The sequence below is a fragment of the Schistocerca serialis genome, chromosome 1 (genome assembly GCF_023864345.2).
Source record: "Schistocerca serialis cubense isolate TAMUIC-IGC-003099 chromosome 1, iqSchSeri2.2, whole genome shotgun sequence".
Lineage (NCBI taxonomy): Eukaryota > Metazoa > Arthropoda > Insecta > Orthoptera > Acrididae > Schistocerca > Schistocerca serialis.
In genome coordinates, this window is record NC_064638.1 from 530,635,298 (window position 1) to 530,657,774 (window position 22,477).

Below are 22,477 nucleotides of genomic sequence, written 5' to 3' on the forward strand. Positions count from 1 at the left end.
AGAACACGTTTGGCGACACCGCCTCTGCGGGCCGCTTAATTAGTGGGTACAACGGCCTGACTGCTAAATTCAGTGCTAATTAACTCGGATACGGCCCATAACGATTATTTCTCAGCACAACATAGGCTGAAACACCCTTACAAGCTTTCTAGACTATTTCTGACCTACTAGTATATGTCTATATTCTATCCTCTATTTTTCTTCTATCTGTTCATACATAAATGACAGTTACCCACGCACTTTCTGTCAGTATGTCTGTTGTAATCTCATGTACTACAGTAGGGATAGTGATATGGTTTTCACCAACAGACAGACTCATTCACAAGGAATGTTACAATATATATAACTAATAACAATGTGTTTCGTGCAAATTAGCTGAAATATGATGAATTAAAAAGTCCCGTGGCACTGTGAAAACGATGTCATTGCCATCTAGCATCCAGCAGGGTCACAGAATGATGTGTTTAGGTTTCTGTCTGTTGGTAATATAGTAATAGCACCTGCTAAAAGTGGAAGTGAAAAAAGAAGAAGAAGGGCTGTAATAGCAGAATGTCAGAACTCCTTGGAGCTGCGCAAGGCTGCTCGAATGCAGTGGCTGGACGGTGTGAGCTACCACTACTGGGAAGCCCGCGTGAGCGATCACTGACGGGCTGGCCCAAGCTGCCACTACGTGGAGGGCGGCAAAAACTACAGCTGACTTCCTAATCGATCTGCGGCACAGACATTAGGCTGACAGTAATAGATTTTTTTGTATGAGTTAGTGTTTGATGGGTGTGAAGGGAAATGTGATAAAAAGGTCAAACAGAAAATGTAGCTTACAATGGACTGACGCTGCATTTAGGATGCGGGCAAGTGGCCACAGCTCACTCGGTGGCCAGCAGCTCACAGCTGCCATCATTGGCACAATCTGTTACTCCAGCGCCAATTAAATATGGAACTTATAACATTTGTACCTTCTGACAACCTATTATGCATGTGGTGCTTAAAACGTTTGAGTTATATAAAAATGTTGATACTGAGTTACCTAATTTAGCCCGCCCGGGTAGCCACACGGTCCAAGGCGCTGCTTTCCCAGTGGGAAGGAGTGCCGGTCCCCGGCACAAATCCGCCCTGTGGATTAGTGTCGAGGTCCGGTGTGCCGGCCAGCCTGTGTATGGTTTTTAAGGGGGTTTCCATTTGCCTCGGCGAATGTGGGCTGGTTCCCATTATTCCGCCTCAGCTACACTGTGTCGGCGATTGCTGCACAAACACCGTTTCCACGTACGCGTACACCGTAATTACTCTACCACCAAACATTTGGGGTCACACTCGTCTCGTATGAGACGTTCCCGGGTGGGAGAGAGGGGGTGTCCATTGGGATCTGAACCGCACAATAACCCTGGGATCGGTGTGGGGCAGCGGTGGGGTAGCTGGAATGCTGTGGTCTGTTGTCGGGTTGTGAACCATTGAGGGCTACGACGGGACGAAGCCTCTCCGTCCTTTCTAGGTCTCCGATTCAATACAAAACAATAGCTAATGTGGCTCTCTGAATTATAATCATAACTCTACACAGTGCCTCATGATCAATATCTCCACTACGCCAGGTTAGCCATCCAGCTGTAGACAGCCAGGGCAGGTCACTAACACACTGTAATGTTCACTTAAGAGTAAGGCAGTTCGTATATCTGCATCAAATTTGAATTTAAATTCATGTGATCACCAATTACAAACAAAAATATGTTATTCTTACCAAAACTAATGCTTCGATGGGTAAGGCTTGGTACAGTCTGATGTAACAATATGCATAACGGTAGTCGCTGGAAGTAGCATTGTTTAAACGTCTCTAAGTAGTGGCTGGTATGCTTGCTGCGGCGTAAAGCGTATGTGCGCCTGTGTGCACAAAGCACTCCGTCTTCAGGCCACAAGTGGCCCATCGGGACCATCCGACCGCCGTGTAATCCTCAGCTCAGGATGCGGATAGGAGGGGCATGTGGTCGGCACACCGCTCTCCCAGTCGTGATAATGGTTTTCTTTGACCGGAGCGCTACTATTCGGTCGAGTAGCTCCTCAGTTGGCATCACGAGGCTGAGTGCATCCAGAAAAATGGCAACAGTGCATGGCGGCCCGGATGGTCACCCATCCCAGTGCCAGCCACGCCCGACAGCGCTTAACTTCGGTGATCTGACGGGAACCGGCGTATCCACTGCGGCAAGGCCGTTGCCCGGCCTGTGCGCGCGTTACATTAAAAATCGAATGGCAGAGGTCACACTGTTAATGGTGTATTTTTGTCAAATACTAGAATTTGAAAGTTTGTGATCGAGTGCTGTGTGTTATTGTCCAGCAAATTTGTGACTCGTCAGATTTATCGTTATCAGTGAGAACCACACCCAATTCGTTATCAGTGCGAACCCTGCACAGTTGTGACAAGTACCCATCCTATAAACTGACGACATGTGAGCCCATGCGCGACTCGTGTTCGTGCCGTTTATTACTTGAAATCTTGTCTTTGCGGTATCGCAGTCCCGTTTCTTATTCGATTTACTGGCGTCACTAAGTTGCTGGCCTGCCTGCTCGTGAGTGGCAGCAGCAGCGGTATCAATAAGAGCACTGTCGTACTATCTTTGGCGCGACCGCTAGTATTTCCGGGTCGTGGTGTGCAGAGAGTTCAGTCGGGATGGAGTTCCAGTAAGGTCCTGACAGCCAGTACTCGCTCAACCGTTTCTGGACCTCTTCAGTTGGTTATCTTGTGGGACGTGGATCGGTTCCTTCCTTGTGCAGAGATGTCGGTTGGCCAATGGGCAAGTGTTCCCTCTGCATGGTTGGACATCAAGGGAGTTGGGACGGAGCAGCAGTGAGGTCCACACAGCCATGACTCACCCGTCCGTTGCCGACACATATGACTTGAGTGGGGGCGACCTTGGTTGGTCGTTCGTTTCATTGGACGACGTGTATTTGGTCGCCGACTGCTTCCGGGTTCCCTGTGTGTCGACTTTTGATTCCTCCTAGCTGTTCTACAGTGACTGGTTTTCGTATTGTTCAAGTTATTTGTGGAAGTGTTTCGCGGAACTGTGTGTAGCTTGTGTGGTTTTGACTCAGCAGTTATTTTAATGCTGTCTGCATGCTGGATTGTGTCGGTCAGTTGGGACAGAGTAGCGAGGATGTCTCTGTGGCGCGAGTTCAGGCCTGGGCCACTGGTGGCGTGCATGTGCGGTTGGATTTGTGAGGCGCTAGCTGCGAGAGCTACAAATTTCGTCGCCCACCGAACGTGGACACTGAAGTTGAGTGATCACTTAACCTGTTACGAAACCTCACTGCTGTGACATGTCTTCGTTCATTGCCGGTTGTTGCTTTCTGGGCCGTTCCCACAAGCAGCAACGTATGATGTGTTGGAGTCAGCGAAATTCTGCAGCTGTCTTCCTGTATGGTGTTTAACTATTGAATTGCTAGATACTTATTAGTGAAGTGCAGCAGCGGTATCTTCTGCCTTGTGGCCGTTAACGTTCCAGTTACCTGCCTTGGTTATTAGCGTAGTTTCTCGGCAGTCTGTTTTTCCTCACTGTGTTGATGCTGTCTGGCATGGTGTGTAGTTCGACAGCCTTTGGTGTTGTTCATATTTTTGGGTGGTTGTTGTGTCTTGACTGTATTTACACGCCAATTTTCAAGACGTAGTGTTGCTGGTATCTTCGTCCTCTCTGATTTTTCCGTTGCCGTTCTGTTGGTCTGGCGGAAGGGAATTGATTAGGTTGTTGGTCGGTCCTCCAGCCATCACTGGGTCGGGTTGCCATCCGATTATTTAGTATTACACTTGGCTGCCTGTCTCACCTAAACTTGTTTTAGAGTTACCTTCTCAGGCCGACCCTTAGAGCACATCTGAGCACCACTGTTCTGTTGTTTTAGATTGTGATTTTCTTTTAGTGTGAAGTACTGTGCGAAGCCTTCAGCCGTCTATTAGTTTAGTTTGTTTTAATGTTAAGATAAGGCCTTCAGCTGTCTGAAATTAAAACTTTGAAGATCTTGCTTAAACTAATTTTTTTTAAAAGAAAGGGGGATTTTGCCCATTGGAAATCCTTATTATTATCTAGGCCGTAAGCCTTGAGTTGTTCTACGTTCAGTATGTGGCCTTCAGCTGAACTTTACATGAAATATTTTAAGATAAGGCCTTCAGCTGGCTTAAAGTAAAATTTGAAAAGTCACTTGTTTAAAACCCTTTAAAATTTTCTTGTCTATCTGAAATTCTCTTATCCAGGCCTTAAGCCCTCAGTTCTTCTATCTCCAGTGTGTGGCCTTCAGCCGAGTTTATATGTAAAATTTTGAAACTAAGGTCTTCAGCTGTGTGTATTCCTTAAGGCAATTTTAATAACTTGTGCTCGGGCCTTCAGCTGTATTGTTTTTGAATGCTTTTAATGGCATGTGTGATTAAGTGTTTTAGGAAAATAAAGTTTTTATGTATTATGCAACTGACAGTAACTGATTTTGGCCCCTTTCCACAACTATAGCCTGATCTGCTCTGTCCCGCAACCCATATGTGAACAAGGTTACTTTCTAACCCGGAATGTGTTAATTAAATGAGTTTATCTACTGTGGCAGCGAGAGTAGAACGAAGGGAAGATCGGCCTTAGGTGTGGGAGCTTACAAATGTTTGTTATTTAACATTTTGATTTGATAAGAAATGTAGAATGCAAATGAAAGTCGAAAAAGTTGCTGCTGGAGAGAAGCGACACTGAGACTTTGTTACTTGATGATTGATGGACACATCTAGCTACCGGTGTCTGTGTAAAATTCTTGGAACGGTTTGTACATAACAGCGCTCGGGAACATTCAGATCTTCAAAGGGGGTCTTTTCGAGTTTTTGGAGGATTATGTCGTAGCCTGAAGCAAGTGATGGCCCGGTGATGAGCTTCAAGTCGTAGAAGGATGAAGAACATCGAAGGACTCGTTCGGAAGGTAGGATTCATAAGACCAGCCAGTGCTTCGCAAGACAACACAGCGCAATGCTGGCACAAAACATCTCCCAACGTGCGTTCAGACTACGATGCGCGGTTTTTCCTGTGCTGCCGTACCCTGCATCGCGGTGTCGTGACAGGTCAGCGAGAAACTCCAGCCACAATAGACACGATGCTAGTGGTCGGAGATCATCCGAAGGGGGGCCCGAGTTCTCGCAGTTGGCGCGCCAGCTGCGGCCTGGTGAGGACGGCGGCGCGCAGGGCGTCCACGAGGGCGTCGGCCTGGAAGAAGGGCGGGAAGGGCGCGTCCTCGAGGGCGAGCACGTGCACGCGGCCCGCGGCGTCGCCGGCGACGAGCCCGCGGCCCGACGGCGTGAAGAGCAGCTGCGTGCAGAGGCCGGCGGCCGTGGCGGAGGCGGGGCTGGGCGCGGCGCGGCGCAGGTCCCACAGGAAGAGGGCGGGCGCGGCGGCGGTGGCCAGCAGCGTGGCGTGCGACGGAGACCAGCAGGCCGCCTGCAGCGGCGCGCCGTGCCGCAGCGTGGCCAGCGCCTGCCACGCGCCCTGCCGCCACACGCGCACGCACCCGTCCCCGCCCGCCGTCAGCAGCACCTGACACCGGCCACAACCAGCACAAAAATGGCTCTGAGCGCTATTGCATTTACCATCTGAGGTCATCAGTCCCCTAGAACTTAGAACTACACTACTCGCCATTAAAATTGCTACACCAAGAAGAAATGCAGATGATAAACGGGTATTTATTGGACAGATATATTATACTAGAACTGACATGTGACTACATTTTCACGCAATTTGGGTGCGTAAATCCTGAGAAATCAGTACCCAGAACAACCACCTCTGACCGTAATAACGGCCTTGATACGCCTGGGCATTGAGTCAAACAGAGCTTGGATGGCGTGTACAGGTACAGCTGCCCATGCAGCTTCAACACGATACCACAGTTAATCAAGAGTAGTGACTGCCATATTGTGACAAGCCAGTTGCTCGGCCACCATTCGCCAGACGTTTTCAATTGGTGAGAGGTCTGGAGAATGTGCTGACCAGGGCAGCAGTCCAACATTTTCTGTATCCAGAAACGCCCGTACAGGACCTGCAACAAGGTGTCGTGCATTATCCTGCTGAAATGTAGGGTTTCGCAGGGATCGAATGACGCGTAGAGACACGGGTCATAACACATCTTAAATGTGACGTCCACTGTTCAAAGTGCCGTCAATTCGAACAAGAGGTGACCGACACGTGTAACCAATGGCACCCCATACCATCGCGCCGGGTGATATGCCAGCATGGCGATGACGAATACACGCTTCCAATGTGCGTTCACCGCAATGTCGCCAAACACAGATGCGACCATCATGATGCTGTAAACAGAACCTGGATTCATCCGAAAAAATGACGTTTTGCCATTCGTGCACCCAGGTTCGTCATTAAGTACACCATCGCAGGCGCTCCTGTCTGTGATGCAGCATCAAGGGTAACCGCAGCCATGGTCTCCTAGCTGACAGTCAATGCTGCTGCAAACATCATCAAACTCTTCATGCAGATGGTTGTTGTCTTGCAAACGTCCCCATCTGTTGACTCGGGGATCGAGACGTGGCTGCACGATCCGTTACAGCCGTGCGGATAACATGCCTCGCATCTCGACTGCTAGTGATACAACGCCATTGGGATCCAGCATGGCGTTCCGTATTACCCTCCTGAACCCACCGATTCCATATTCTGCTTACAGCCATTGGATCTCGACCAACGCGAGCAGCAATGTCACGATACGATAAACCGCAATCGCAATAGGCTACAATCCAACCTTTATCAAAGTCGGAAACGTGATGGTACGCATTTCTCCTCCTTACACAAGGCATCACAACAACGTTTCACCAGGCAACGTCGGTCAACTGCTGTTTGTGTATGAGAAATCAGTTGGAAACTTTCCTCATGTCCGCACATTGTAGGTGTCGCCACCGCCGCCAACCTTGTGTGAATCCTCTGAAAAGCTGAGAGGTGGCAGAAGCCCCCTCTCATATTTCTTACTCTGAGTAATTCGATTTTCCTCTCTAATTGCATGCGGTGAAAAGTTGCTATTCCTTCACACACGGACTTCCCACGCAGCGTCTCTCGTCACCCGGGTGGTCCGGTGACAGGCTGAATCTGCTGATCTTGAAAGGGTTAAGCCGACGTGTGTGAGGGAATCGAGTGAATGCTTTCCAGACGCCGACATTGTCATAATAGCGCCGAAGACACGCCCGCAGGGGCCTGAAGGAGCGGCTGGGCTAGAGGTTCTGTTACTTCGCAGAAACTTAGCGAAAACACTTTCTGGCTGGCTACCAGCGAGGCGTGGGAATGACTTGTGTACCCAGGCAGTCTTGGCGGGCGAATTCCCGCGTTTTCTGTAAAATCGTAACTGTGATTGGCTTGCTCAGGGCATAGCTCTGTGACGTAGCAACATCGGCGCAGAAATTGGCGCCAAGAATCTCCAATGGTGGAATGGTAGTGCTTCGGCAATAGAGTGGAATTTTCCGCCGGTTTTCGAGTTGCTGATTGGAACGTTTAACCACGGCCACTGTCGTGGGGGCGGGAATGTTCTGTGTTCGGTTTGTACGGGTGCTCTTGTGGTAGTCGGTTCTCGCCTTTCGGTCAGAGTAGGTTACAAGACTGAGCTCTCGCTGTTCTGGACAGCCTGCCTTCCGTTGGCTGTCTAATATACTTTTATTTGATTGTAACTGTTTAACGAAGTTGCTGAAGTTTCGACTTCAACGTAACTTTCCAAGTACAGTTGGCAATTGAGCGTTCTGCGTACAAGCGGCCTATGTTGTCTGTCTTGGGCAGTTTTGGCTAAAGTTGACTGTATCGGAGTTACTGTGTGACTTCGTTTGTTAAAATCAATCACTGTACCATCAGTGATTGTGTGGCGAGCCCTCTTCGTCTCCCTCAGAGGCGCATTTGTATTGATAAGAAGTCTTTAGTCTGGAACAACCAGACCAGGACGATTTGTTTCGGGCTATACTCGCGACATTATCATCACCACGACGGGACGTCGAAGCAACCAGCCATCGCTTCCGGTACGCCAGATCGTGTCCTTGCAGTTAAGAAGACAGCTTGGTAATGTATGTCCGCAGCACCGGCACACTAGGGAATTTGCACTGTGATAATCAGAGCTCAGCAGAGCGCGCCTGTTCGTCTTTTCTAACTTTGTTCTGTCTTGGGTGTTCATTGTCTGAGTTATCACTACCGTAGCAGCAATTAATGTTGAGTTGGCTGGGTGTTTCTCTTAAGATTTGAGTTGCAAGGAATTGGCTCCACATACCATTTCGTCATAAATGTCACAATCTAGTTTATGGACAACTTCACCTTCACAGCATTTATTTGAGTATCCAATTTGATCCAATTTGATGTATTGTAAATGTTTCATGTGTTTTGTTTATGATTTTGAGTTTAGTCATAATAAATCAAATAGTTATTTTGGACAGAACTTTTATTCTGCTAATCGGTAGAGCAACCCTTTCATTTCTCACTATGTTACTGAAACTTTCCTTTATTTAATTAATGTCTATCAAATTAAATTATTGCAGGTGCCAAACTCTTTTCTACTCCGCTTGCAGAGTCGATTACAGTCAGTTCGCGTTTCTTCTTAATCCATGTGCAACAGCAAAAGTAGGAGTTAGAAAAGGGGAGGCTTAGAGCATCATTTCCATGTGAAGATTCGAGAAGAATTTAGTGTTAAATACACTGCTAGCCCCGGCACCTCGCAAAGCTAATCATTTGCATACCACAGCATCTTCTTCCTGTCGGTTAAATTTCGCGTCTGTAGCACGTCATCTTCGTGGTGTGGCAATTTTAGTGGGCAATAGTGTACTTAAACCTAACTAACCTAAGGACATCACACACGTCCATGCCCGAGACAGGATTCGAACCTGCGACCGTAGCGGTCGCGTGGTCCCACACTGAAGCGTCTAGAACCACTCAGCCACAACGGCCGGCCAACCAGGACAGTGTAACTGCCACTGCATCGAGCAGGATACGGTGGCCGGCGTGGTGTGACCAGTTTTCGGCCAAGCTGCGGGGCGAGTTCTTTTGCTTTTTCGGAAGCGGAAGTCGGCGATGACAGAATCGAGGAGCGCGTTCTACAGTTTTACAGAAATTATTTGGTAAATACATTTCGTTTTTCCTTCACATGTAGCTTTATATGTCAGCTTCATGATGATGTGCCCATCACTTCGTTAATGGTCGTAGTTATTGTAATATTTATGTGGAAGTAAGACACTTTGCGAAAATCGAAAATGATTTCAATGAAAAAATTTTGGGCTTAATGCACATTATACAATAAGTTGCTGCGTATGAAATTTGGCTAACATACTGAATGTTTCTTTAGACGTGGGTGGAAGTCTCTATCTGTCACCAATCTCGAGAAAATTGATCTGATGCAGCACACTCATTTGCGATCGCACCGCGCTAGCAATAAAACCATATTGAAACATCCGTAACATTCCTCATATTTCACATATAGGTAGAAGTTTGGTTTGTCGGGCGCTCAACTGCGCGGTCATCAGCGAAATACGCATACAGTTAGAGATGTCGAAATGACATTTCTGCAAATGATAGCACACAGAGACGAGAGCATTTTGCTGTATCGTTGTTATGCAAAACATCGTTATCTTCCGTGCTATTCGACTAACTACACACTTTTTCGATGAAAGAATGTAATTGTTACTGGCCATCGGTAGCTGGTGAAACGAGAAGTGCTATGCGTTTTGGAACAATACGACTGAATAAATTAAACGTTTATTTTGCACTGAGGATGAGCTTTTTCATAAGACACGGACCTTACTTTTCCTCAGTTTTTCTCTTTATAAACCACTGTTTCAGAACCTTCTCGCAGCTGCGTCTGCACAAAATGTTATTGAGGTGAGACTATGTAAACTCCGCTGTGTTTTCCCAAAAGAAGCAAATTTTAATATGGCGAGAAGAGGAATGTGTTGGTTTTACTCAAAATTAGCCTCTCGTGACACTTTTCTGAAAGTTACAAATGGTTAACACGCTAAGGGAAAATAAATCGCCGCATTTTCGGAGGAATTCTTTTTGGATATCAACCGAAGCAGAGGTGACAAATCTTTTTGGATGCTAACCATGCAAATGTGGGCTTCTAGGGGCACCACTTAATATTTACAAAGCAAATGAGTACAGGCTTCGGTTGAGAACAGCACTTCCCCTCCCAGCGCTCGGCATTTCCCCTACAGCGCCTGCCCGCACCACAACCACTCTCCCCACGCGTGTCCTGTCGTCTGTGCAACTACTGCCCGTGGTATTTCGTGGGGATCCTACATTAGTATGAGCACTCGGCCAGCAACCAGCCGTTACCGAAACCCAGGGCGCAACTGCAGCATTATGCAATGGAAACTACACTATCTGATCGAAAGCATCTGGACATCTATCAGCGGAGATTAATACGAGGTGTGTCCACTCTTCACTTTCATGATTGCTTGAACTGTGCTAGGGACATTTTCAATTAGGAGTCATAGTGTCCGTGGAGCAAGACCCTACCATCATTGGCAAAGACATCAAGCACTTCTTTTACTGCCGCAGGTCCCAAGGAAGCCCAGGTGAATGTCTCACACGTCATAATACTGTCCCCACTAACCAGTGTCTGTAGTACGGTGCCTGCCTCGAGCAGCCGTTCATCATAATTCATCCCAAAGGTGTTCGAGTGGCTTCACGTCGGTGCTCTCGACAAGCCAGTCCATTTCAGAAATTTTATTCTCCACAAACCGTTGCCTCATAGATGCTATTTTATGACAGGATACTTTGTCACGCTGGCAGAAATAACATCATCTCTGAATTCTTCCTCTACTCTTCTATTCTTACTTTGTGACCAGTAGCAAAATGATGGGCACATCATGATGAAACGACATGTAAAGATATAAGGAACGCAAAAACGAATTTATTAACCGAATAGTTTCTGTAAAATCATTTCAGAAAGACTGCAGGGGGGCCGCCTCGTTTCTGTAATCACTGCGCATCTACAACTGTCCGAAAGCGGGCAACGGATGTTCAGCAATTCGAACGAAAATGGGACGCTGCACAGCGGCCACCGTATCCCACGCGGACCGTATTGACGGTCCCGCAGGAGCACACGGAGGCGCAGCTCAAATTCGCGAACTGCTCACTAGAAATATGGAACTTCTATCAATGTGTTCCACAAGAGCTGCACCACGCTTTAATTTTTTTTTTTTTTTGTTTTTTTCTTGCGGCAACAAATTATTAAGGCGACTCACGGGGAATTCACGACAACGAATTTTCTGACGACGTTATCAAATTTTCGAAGAACGCGAAACTTTTTCGTTATTAAATTTAGGTGAACACATTAACCGAATGAAATCTTAAGAAGACATCAAATTTTCATCTGCTCCAAACCGAAACTCTGTCAGGCTTTTCTAATACGAGATACTTTCAGTTAAATATGACGCACTATGGTCTGCTAGCGCGTCAAGTACTAAGCCTCACCCGTATGGTTTTGTTACGAGAAGCGGATCGCTACGTTTATAATTAACCTGTCATGAATTTTTCTGATCCATCTACTTATTTACGACATAACAAAATATAACACTTATGCATGTGTATCGCAATGAGAAAACGTGTCTTTCTTAGGCCAACCAGTATTTGGAGGCATAGCTAAAGCAATACAAGAAAACGTTACTTCGGTATTGCAGCCATTAAATTGTAAACAGTAATATTTATTTTGTATCGTATAGACTGAATTTCTAACATGAACTTCATTTGGAGTTTGTTGCTGAGAAGCCCTTTTCATTAAAATGTCGAAACTTACGAAAATTTTATTTTAAAATGTAACTATTTAACCATTGCAAATTGCGCACTTCAAACAAGCAGTTGAATCCGCCATTACTTCATTTCTATAGTGAAAATCGAAAAAGTCCACTGACATCACTTTCGTCGCTATGACAGATACCTGAAGTATCGTTCTTACTGTAACTGCTGTAAATCTAATAACATAAACCGTATGCGACTACCTTGAAAAAAATCCGAGTCTTTAATAAGAACCAATATTTGCTGAGTGTCGGACTTTTCTCTCTGTGACAATAATTTCAAACATAATGACGAATCTCATCATCAGCAGGTGAACCTACATTGGTAATCCGCTTACCGATAAAATGTTTTCCCCCCAAGACTTGCAAACTTCGGTATTTTTCCAGCTTCCTTTTATTTGTCGAACGTTTCCTTGCCCATCCACATAATAGCGTTTTTGTTTATGTTCAGAGCCGCATTCTATCCATTACATTGTTAACGGAGAGTAGAAGGCAGCCATTAAGTTTCTCAGTCTCAAAGTAGGCGCGTAATGCGCAAAGCATTTTTCTCGACTGACCTCGTACGGCAATCCCCTGACCAAGACAAGGACGAGGTCTTTTCCACTCATAACTTTCCCCGAACTTCTTTCCGATATTTTTCAGCTTCACACAACAGGTTACAACAACAACAAACAAAATAAGAACTCCTGCAACAGCAAAAACGACAACAAAATAAAATCACAGACTGCAACGATCACACAGGACAGCAGTCTGCCAGACGTTGCAGTACACCACCAGCCACCAGCAAGAGGGTTGCCGTGCGCCACCGCCTCCGGCAGACACCTATGGTCTGAAGATGATCTTATAATAAGATCGAAACCGGTCACCACATTAAAAAAAATTTATGCCATCAAGACTGCTTCCCGTTTATTTATAATAATTATAGATCGCTGTTTCCTATAATAAGAACTACGTTTTTTTAATTGTTTGAATTAGTCTTTTCTACTGAAATAATCATAGAGTTTGACTAGTGACACTATACTAGTTTATGGGTCCCCATCATATTCTTCAAATATTAGAAAGAAAATTGGACTATTATTGCTACTAAGGAAATCTGATATACAGGGTGTTACAAAAAGGTACGGCCAAACTTTCAGGAAACATTCCTCACACACAAATAAAGAAAATATGTTATGTAGACATGTGTCCGGAAACGCTTAATTTCCATGTTAGAGCTCATTTTAGTTTCGTCAGTATTTACTGTACTTCCTCGATTCACCGCCAGTTAGCCCAATTGAAGGAAGGTAATGTCGACTTCGGTGCTTGTGTTGACATGCGACTCATTGCTCTACAGTACTACATTAAGCACATCAGTACGTAGATCAACAGGTTAGTGTTCATCACGAACGTGGTTTTGCATCCAGTGCAATGTTTACAAATGCGGAGTTGGCAGACGCCCATTTGATGTATGGATTAGCACGGGGCAATAGCCGTGGCGCGGTACGTTTGTATCGAGACAGATTTCCAGAACGAAGGTGTCCCGACAGGAAGACGTTCGAAGCAATTGATCGGCGTCTTAGGGAGCACGGAACACTCCAGCCTATGACTCGCTACTGGGGAAGACCTAGAGCGAATAGGAACCTGCAATGGACGAGGCAATTCTTCGTGCAGTTGACGATAACCCTAATGTCAGCGTCAGAGAAGTTGCTGCTGTACAAGGTAACGTTGACCTCGTCACTGTATGGAGAGTGCTACGGGAGAACCAGTTGTTTCCGTACCATGTACAGCGTGTGCAGGCACTATCAGCAGCTGATTGGCCTCCACGGGTACACTTCTGCGAATGGTTCATCCAACAATGTGTCAATCCTCATTAAGTGCAAATGTCCTCTTTACGGATGAGGCTTCATTCCAACGTGATCAAATTGTAAATTTTCACAATCAACATGTGTGGGCTGACGAGAATCCGTACGCAACTGTGCAATCACCTCATCAACACAGATTTTCTGTGAACGTTTGGGCAGGCACTGTTGGTGATGTCTTGATTGGGTCCCATGTTCTTCCACCTACGCCCAATGGAGCACGTTGTCATGGTTTCATACGGGATACTCTACCTGTGCTGCTAGAACATGTGCCTTTACAAGTACTACAAAACATGTGGTTCATGCACGATGGAGCTCCTGCACATTTCAGTCAAAGTGTTCGTACGCTTCTCAACAACAGATTCGGTGACCGATGGATTGGTAGAGGCGGACCAATTCCATGGCCTCCGCGCTCTCCTGACCTCAACCCTCTTGACTTTCATTTATGGGGGCATTTGAAAGCTCTTGTCTACGCAACCCCGGTACCAAATGTAGAGACTCTTCGTGCTCGTATTGTGGACGGCTATGATAAAATACACCATTCTCCAGGGCTGCGCTGCATTACCGCATCAGGGATTCCATGCGACGGAGGGTGGATGCATGTATCCTCGCTAACGGGGGATTTCCAGTAACAAAGTGTTTGAAGTCACGCTGGTACGTTCTGTTGCTGTGTGTTTCCATTCCATGATTAATGTGATTTGAAGAGAAGTAATAAAATGAGCTCTAACATGGAAAGTAAGCGTTTCCGGGCACAAGCCCACATAACATATTTTCTTTCTTTGTGTGTGAGGAATGTTTCCTGAAAGTTTGGCCGTACCTTTTGTAACATCCTGTATGTATGGAGTGTAAATAGTGTAAGTATGATTTTATTTACCTTTATTTGTGTTTTTAGATGTCAGTTACGATAGAAGCCCCTCATGTCCAAATTAAGTTCTGCATTTCATCAGTAATATTTCAGTATTGGTTTAAGTAATGATCTTGAGTGTAGCTACTATTAGTATGAGGTTGGTGGAAATGTGCTTTCTATGATGAGTGGTGTGTGCATTATTGGTAACGGCTGCTACACACAGCTCAGAGTGCCCTGCATCAGTTTGAATCCTGTCTGCTTTTCAAAGGGAAATATTAATGAAAGTAACTTCAATAACCAAATTCAATTTTCTTAAACATATATTTCCAAATTAATGTGCCCAATTGGCTGGGAATTGTTCATTTTTTTCATTTACATATTAATTTTACCATTTTCGTTAACCCCCAAGGTTAAAGTCTGTTTAGTTTTTCTGTTAATTTCACCATATTCAAAATTATAGTCCGATACCTTGATCCATTAGACACACGCACGGTCAAAATTTCTAAATCCTCTCAGAGGGTAACATTAGCTTGTTTCACGGCAGGCTAGTGCTATACGCCCTCTACTACTTCCGTCGTAGCTATCAATCCTAAAGTAATTTTGTATAGACTATAGCGAAGTTGGACGATGGAGTCTCGAGCGAAGTCGACTCACCCCAAAAATGATCCAATTCCTTCAGATCGGGACTCTCGATAGATTATTCCTTTCAGGCATGTTGTCCACAAACCATTGCCTCACGTGATTTCCGTAAATCACTTCAGGCAAATGCCGGGATGGTCCCTTTGAAAGGGCACGGCCGCCTCCCTTCCTCATTCTTCCCTCAATCGTATGGGGCCGATGACCACGGTGTTTGCTTCCATTCGACAAACCAACCAACCAATCGTTGCCTCAAACATGCTGTTTTATAACAGGGTGATTTGTCCGAAACCTTCCTCTACTGCACGCACCACACAATGCTGTAAAATCTTCTCATATCCATCCACATTTAGAGTTTCTTTGAGCGCAATAACGGGACCAGACCACTGCAACAAAATACGTCCTCATACCGTACTGTACTTCACTGTTGCCACTACACATGATCAGAGGTAAAGTTCTCCAGACATTCCCCGAACCCATACCACTCCATCGGATTGCCATTGCTCCAAATCGCTCGTATCCAGTGATCCACAGTCCACCACCGGAAACGTCGCTTAGCATTGACTACACAAATGTGTCGCTTATGTCCCTCATTCTTTCTAACACCCTACGCGCCTTCATTGTGCGACTCACAACTGATTCTGTGCGGCCCGCAAGTCATCACAAGTTGCGATGGTTTGAATTCCCGCGCGTGCCTCTCGCTGCAGCGCGGCACTGTGAGTGACGCGACTGTGGTGCCGCCTAGTTGCAGCTGCGGCTTATCGGCTACATTTCTGGAGCTCTTACATCCAGCCTTCGGCTTGGAACAACCAAGAACTCAACTCGCTTCCCATGCAGGACGCTGCTCACCGTACCAATGCTGAGGTGTTACTTGGTCCGTGTCGATGACAGTGGCAGTTACCATCAGACATTAATGTTATTTCGTATACCGGTTGTGGCTAATACTGGGGAACGCTTGCATACAAGACTTCCAAATTGTAGGGCGCCGCTGCATGGGTTGACTAATGTTTTCGTGCGGATGCTGTGGCGGTTTATTACATCTGAATAGGGGTCGATAGTATCTTTGTGTACCGTATTTTACGGGCTGTAAGACGCACTATTTTCTTCGAAAATTGTCTCCAAAATTTAGGTGCGTCTTATATTCGAATTTAATGTAAAGAGTCCAGTGTTTGATTTAAAATTCCCGCTAGTGTTAAAAATGACCATACATTCGACGCCGAGTGAAACCTATCTCTGTCTGGCAGAAATGATAATTAATCGAAACCCTCAGTTGCCAACTGGTGTTGTTGATATACCTCAATGGGGACAGCTGAAAATGTGTGCCCCGACTGGCACTCGAACCCGCGATCTCCTGCTTACATGGCAGACGCTCTATCCATCTGAGCTACCGAGGGCACAGATGAATAGCGCGACTGCAGGGACTTATCCCTTGCACGCTTCCCGTGACACCCACATTCCCAACAGACCACAACCTACATTCATAATGTTCCTAATAGATATTTGCCCTTTCACTCATTACTCGCGTCAACAAGGTGACGATTCCCCTAAGAGTTCGGGCAACGTGAGTGCATTCGCACAGAAGAAGGTCAATGACCGAGTTGCCTTTAACTATATGAAGATAGTAAGTGTTCCCCATATAACCCTGGGTTCGGTGTGGGGCGGCGGAGGGGTGAAGTGGACTGCGGTAGTCGTCGTGGGGTTGTGGACCACTGCTGTTGCGGCGGGGACGGAGCCTTTCCGTCGTTTCTAGGTCCCCGGTTAACATAGAATACACAATACAAGTGTTCCCCATTGAGGTGTATCAACAACAACTATTGGCAGCTGAGGGTTTCGATTAATTATCATTTCTTTCTAGAGAAGCTGCACGGTCATGATTGGTTTCTGTTCTTTGGGAACAGTTACTATCTTCCTATAGTTAAAGGCTACCCGGCCATTGACCTTCTTCTGTGCGAATGCGCACAGGTTGCCCAAACTCTTACGGGAATCGTCACCTTAGTGTGCGCGAGTAATGAGTGAATGGGCAAATATCTATTAGGAACATTACGAATGTAGGTTGTGGACTGTTGGGAATGTGGGCCTCACGGGAAGCGTGCAAGGGTAAGTCCCTGCAGTCGCGCTATCCTCTGTGCCCTCGGTAGCTCAGATGGATAGAGTGTCTGCCATGTGAGCAGGAGATCCCGGGTTCGAGTGCCGGTCGGGGTACACATTTTCAGCTGTCCATATTGGGGTATATCAGCAACACCTGTTGGCAGCTGAGGGTTTCGATTAATTATCATTTCTTTCTAGAGAAGCTGCACGGTCATCATTGGTATCTGTTCTTTAGGAACAGTTACTATCTTCATCCATCTGGCAGCTTTGGATTCAACTGACAGCAGCAGTGCACCGATGCGACGAACATGAGTTACGTGGATTAACACGCTTGCTGACACCGTCTACCTCCCGCCCCGCCATCACAAATGCAAAACACGGTCTAGCCTATGATGTCTCATTGCAGTCTACGGTGCCGGTGCAGCTGAATTGAAAGTGATTTGTATTATCTGTAACAGTACAATATTTTTGTTAGTAGTTAGTTTCGTAATTGAAAAAAATAAAAGGAATTCATGTGATCGGGCTATAATTTGAAAGTAACAGCATATGCAGAAGAACAGCCGGCCGTTGTGGCCGAGCGGTTCTAGGCGCTTCAGTCTGGAACCGTGCGACGCTACTGTCGCAGGTTCGAATCCTGCCTCAGTCATGGATGTGTGTGATGTCCTCAGGTTAGTTAGGTTTAAGTAGTTCTAAGGTCTAGGGGACTGATGACCTCAGATGTTAAGTCCCACAGTGCTCAGAGCCATTTGAACCATTTTTTTTATTTTTTTATTTTCTTTTTTCAGAAGAACAGGGAAACAGAGCTGCTGAGCGGCATTTCGGCCCTCCGCCAACAGAAAAAAAAAACCATTCGCAATTGGCGAGCTAGTGAAGAAGAACTGAAAGAAAAAGAGGAAGAATAAATGCCCAGAGGACTGAATACAAAATGGCCGAAACTAGAAGATGATGTATGGAAATAGATTCAAGGACACCGTCAAAATGGCATGGCAATTAATATAAAAATGATTCAGATACTCGCTCGAAAGCTAGCGCTAGAGTGGAACTTAACAGAGCGAACCAAAACTAAAATGCCTCAGAAAACGCCACAAGAGTGCGAAGAGAAAATATTACCTTTCCATCGCCTTATTATTCAACATTGAAAGAAAACCATTGTGGAACTAAGCCAAATAGCGAATTTGGACGTAACTTAGCTGACATTAGATGTGACGAGTAAGAGAACTGTTGCCATGAAAGGTGCTAAAACTGTTACTATAAAAACAAGTGGACATGGAAAAATGCGCTGCGCTACTGTCCTTTCATGTTGTGCTGACGGTACTATACTAATCCAATGATAATTTTCAATCGCAAAACAATGCCAAAGCCTTCTGAAATACCATCAGGTGTTGTTGCTCATGTGCACGACAAGTGTTGGATGAACCAGGCTGGTATCAAATTATGGTTAACAGTGTGGGAGAGAAGGAACAGTGCTTTATTGAAGAGTTCTCGTCTTGTGCCGGATCAGTTTCGTAATCATTTGTAAAATTCTGTGAAAGAGAAATTGAGAGAGGGAAATACAAAAATGGTTCAAATGGCTCTGAGCACTATGGGACTTAACTTCTTAGGTCATCAGTCCCCTAGAACTTAGAACTACTTAAACCTAACTAACCTAAGGACATCACACACATCCATGCACGAGGCAGGATTCGAACCTGCGACTGTAGCGCCTAGAACCGCTCGGCCACTCCGGCCGGCGGAAACACAGAGCTTGCTGTTATTCCAGGAGGGTTTACGTCACAATTCCAATCTCTTTATGTCTCGATAAATAAACTATTTAAAATGTATATAAGAGAGGAATGGAACAAATGGATGATGGATTAAACCCAACATGAATTCACGCCGAAGGGAGCTTTAAAACGACCAACAATCAATCAAGTGTGTCAGTGGATGAAGCAGTTCTCCTCTAGATTGAGAGAAGACATTATTGTTAAATCTTTCGAGAAGTGCGGCATAAGTCACGCTCTCGATGGCAGTGAAGACCATTTTCTACATAAAAGGACAACGATAACGATGAAGAGGAAGAAGAAGACGAAGAAAGCTCAGATGACGATTTTTAGGGATTGTGAAGGTCAGCTCGGTTTTATAAACTAAGATTTTTTTAGTCTGGCTTTGGAATCTAATAATAAAATGTTATTTTTTTAAAAAAAAACTGCTCAAAAATTAAGGTGGCTCTTACGGTCCGTAAAATACGGTAAGCCACATTAACTGGGTTGTAGCTGGCTGAGATTTATCGGGAGTGACCCTTTTGAACAATAGAATGGTGCTGAACTGCATTATATAGACAAGATATAATTTGGTCATTGTTTGAACTAGTTGATGGACATGCATTAGATCACGTTGTTCGTTGTTTGACTGTAGTGCAATATACTGTTCGGTCAGAATATTTCGTGGTAGAAAGGGGTGTTTTCTCTAAGATTGGTGATGTTGCTTATAGCCTGATGACTAAGTCACTAAATTACAACTGATTTTAAATTGTAATTAAGAGATTAGTGTGTTTTATTACAAATGTGTGGTATGTCTTTTGTATTTTGTTTTATTGTAATTGTGTCCGAATCCATTGGCATCGCTATATTATAACTGTGTGTGAGCCCATCTGTAAGTAGCATTTACTGGGGATGTTTTTGTGATTCGAAGTCTTGTAATAAAGAAAGTGTTAATGGGGTTTTTAGTATTACTTTTTATAGAAATGTTTGTTCGATGTTGGAATTTCAATAAATATAATGTGTTTCAAAAGTATTTGTCACAGCGGAAAAGCGAAGGAATGGCGCAGCTAAACTAAGGCCACGCAGACCTCATATACCGGGGACCGTCGTGAAAAGCGGAGAGCGGTTGCAAAAAGTTGCATGGAATCAGCAAAAGGAATCACTCGTAAGTTCCCAAGTGCTATCGGCAGTCCAGCTAGCACAATGGCTGTGGATAGGGAATTAATAACAATGGAGTCCAATGGTCGAGCAGCTCTTCAGAGCCACGCATTTCTGTAGTCACTACAATGCAACACTTGAGGTAGAGTAAAGAGCGACACCACTGGACAATGGATAACTGGAAACGAGTGTTGAAGAACCTGAGTTTGGCGAATACCTGCGGAACGTTACCTTCCATAACGTGTAGTGCCAACAACGAGGTCCAGAGGAGGTAGTGTTACGATATGGGGGTGCTTTTGTGGTTGGAGTTTAGTCCACATTTTACTCTCAAGAAACGCTGAATAAGGAAGCCTACGAACACATTTTACAGCATCGAGTACTGCCAACAGTGGAATAACAGTTCGGAGACAATGACTGCATCATCATGATATTTCACCCTGTCATGAGGCAGTCCTGAAATGGACTGGCCTGCCCACAGTTCAAACCCGAACCCAGTGGAACACCTTTGGGACGAGTTATAACGTCAACTACGCTGCAGACACCACCGCCCAACATCACTACCTCCCTATCCTTTACAATTCTCTTGCTGACACTACATGGTTCTGGAGTCCGCTCTTGTATTTTCCAATGTCAACAGTAGGAGACCTGCTTTTAACTCACGTTTGAAAAAGTTATAAATGCGGTAAATAACCCGCCTCGCCTGCTTGCGAAGCACTTCACGTTTGTTGCCATCACCTGACCTTTTTTTTAATCGCACTTAAACATTTACAAGATACACATTCACAGCTATACCGCTGTAAGAAATAAAAGGAAACAAAGAAACTGATATTTGCATGAATAATTCGGTTGTCGCGAAGTGCGGCAACAGTGCAGCATGTTGGAGGGAGATTCTCGCTCTCTGGCTGTAACCCTCTGCTAGCCGCTCGGAAAGAGAATGAATATTACTAGCCGCCAGTGGCTAGTGGAGAGGGATGCGCAGAACGGCTGAAAACTGGGCCTTCTTACATGACGCGAACATTAGACGAGAAGCTGAGCTGCAGTAGGATCGAATACACTTTGCGAATTAACGACCGTGACTGCGACAACAGCTAGCCTCAATGTGTTTTTTTTTATGAAATTCCAACAGTTAAAATATGATCACACACACACCAAAGTTTCACAATCGCAGACTGGTGGCGCACATGACTTCTCTTCCTAGGTATCTGACAGCTAAAGTGACAGGAAGGGTATCAGGCCGCACAGTTAAATAAACACATAACTGCGAAAACTTGAGTAGATCAGGGTGTGTCCTAGACGAGATAATCACTGACGAAAAGAAGAAAAAGTTGCCATCATATGTGTATTTGGCGAATCTTATACACTGACGTTACGAAAGTCACAGAGTACCTTCTAAAATGGCGTCGGACCTCCTATTGCCCGACGAAGTGCAGCAAATGAACGTGGCATGGACTCAGCGACTCGTTGCAAGCCCCCTGGAGAAATATTGAGCCATGCTGCCTCTATACCCGTCCATTATTGTGAAAGTGTTGCCAGGACATGATTTTGTGCACGAACTGATCTCTCAATAACGTCCCATAAATTTTCGATGGTATTCAAGCCGGGCGATCTGGGTGGCCAAACCATTAGCTCGAATTGTCCAGAATATTCTTCCTACCCCCATGAAGCATGGACCTTGCCGTTGGTGGGGAGGCTTGCGTGCCTCAGCGATACAAATGGCCGTACCGTAGGTGCAACCACAACGGAGGGGTATCTGTTAAGAGGCCAGACAAACGTGTGGTTCCTGAAGAGGGGCAGCAGCTTTTTCAGTAGTTGCAGGGGCAACAGTCTGGATGCTTGACTGATCTGGCCTTGCAACACTAACCAAAACGGCCTTGCTGTGCTGGTACTGCGAACGGCTGAAAGCAAGGGGAAACTACAGCCGTAATTTTTCCCGAGGGCATGCAGCCTTATTGTATGGTTAAATGATGAAGGCGTCCTCTTGGGTAAAATATTCCGGAAGTAAAATAGTAACCCATTCGGATCTCCGGGCGGGGACTACCCAAGAGGACATCGTTATCAGGAGAAAGAAAACTGGCGTTCTACAGATCGGAGCGTGGAATTTCAGATCCATTAATCGGGCAGGTAGGTTAGAAAATTTAAAAAGGGAAATGGATAGGTTAAAGTTAGATATAGTGGGAATTAGTGACGTTCGGTGGCAGGAGGAACAAGACTTTTGGTCAGGTGAATACAGGGTTATATATACAAATCAAATAGGGGTAATGCAGGAGTTGCTTTAATAATGAATAAAAAATAGGAATGCGGGTAAGCTACTATCAACAGCATAGTGAACGCATTATTGTGGCCAAGACAGACACGAAGCCCCCGCCTACTACAGTAGTACAAGTTTATATGCCAACTAGCTCTGCAGATGAAATTGATG

General features: G+C 45.5%; 1 protein-coding gene and 1 pseudogene across 1 annotated transcript in view; both read right to left on the minus strand.

Moving 5' to 3' along the window:
• Positions 1-2,083: 2,083 nt before the first annotated feature.
• LOC126426670 (5S ribosomal RNA) lies at positions 2,084-2,201 on the minus strand (annotated as a pseudogene).
• A 2,910-nt stretch (positions 2,202-5,111) lies between these two features.
• LOC126411497 (dynein axonemal intermediate chain 4) overlaps positions 5,112-22,477 on the minus strand; it is a 66,878-nt gene continuing 49,512 nt past the window's right edge. The window contains exon 5 of the mRNA XM_050081371.1: positions 5,112-5,531. Within this exon, the coding sequence (XP_049937328.1) occupies positions 5,112-5,531 (420 nt within the window). The remainder of the gene's footprint in view (positions 5,532-22,477) is intronic.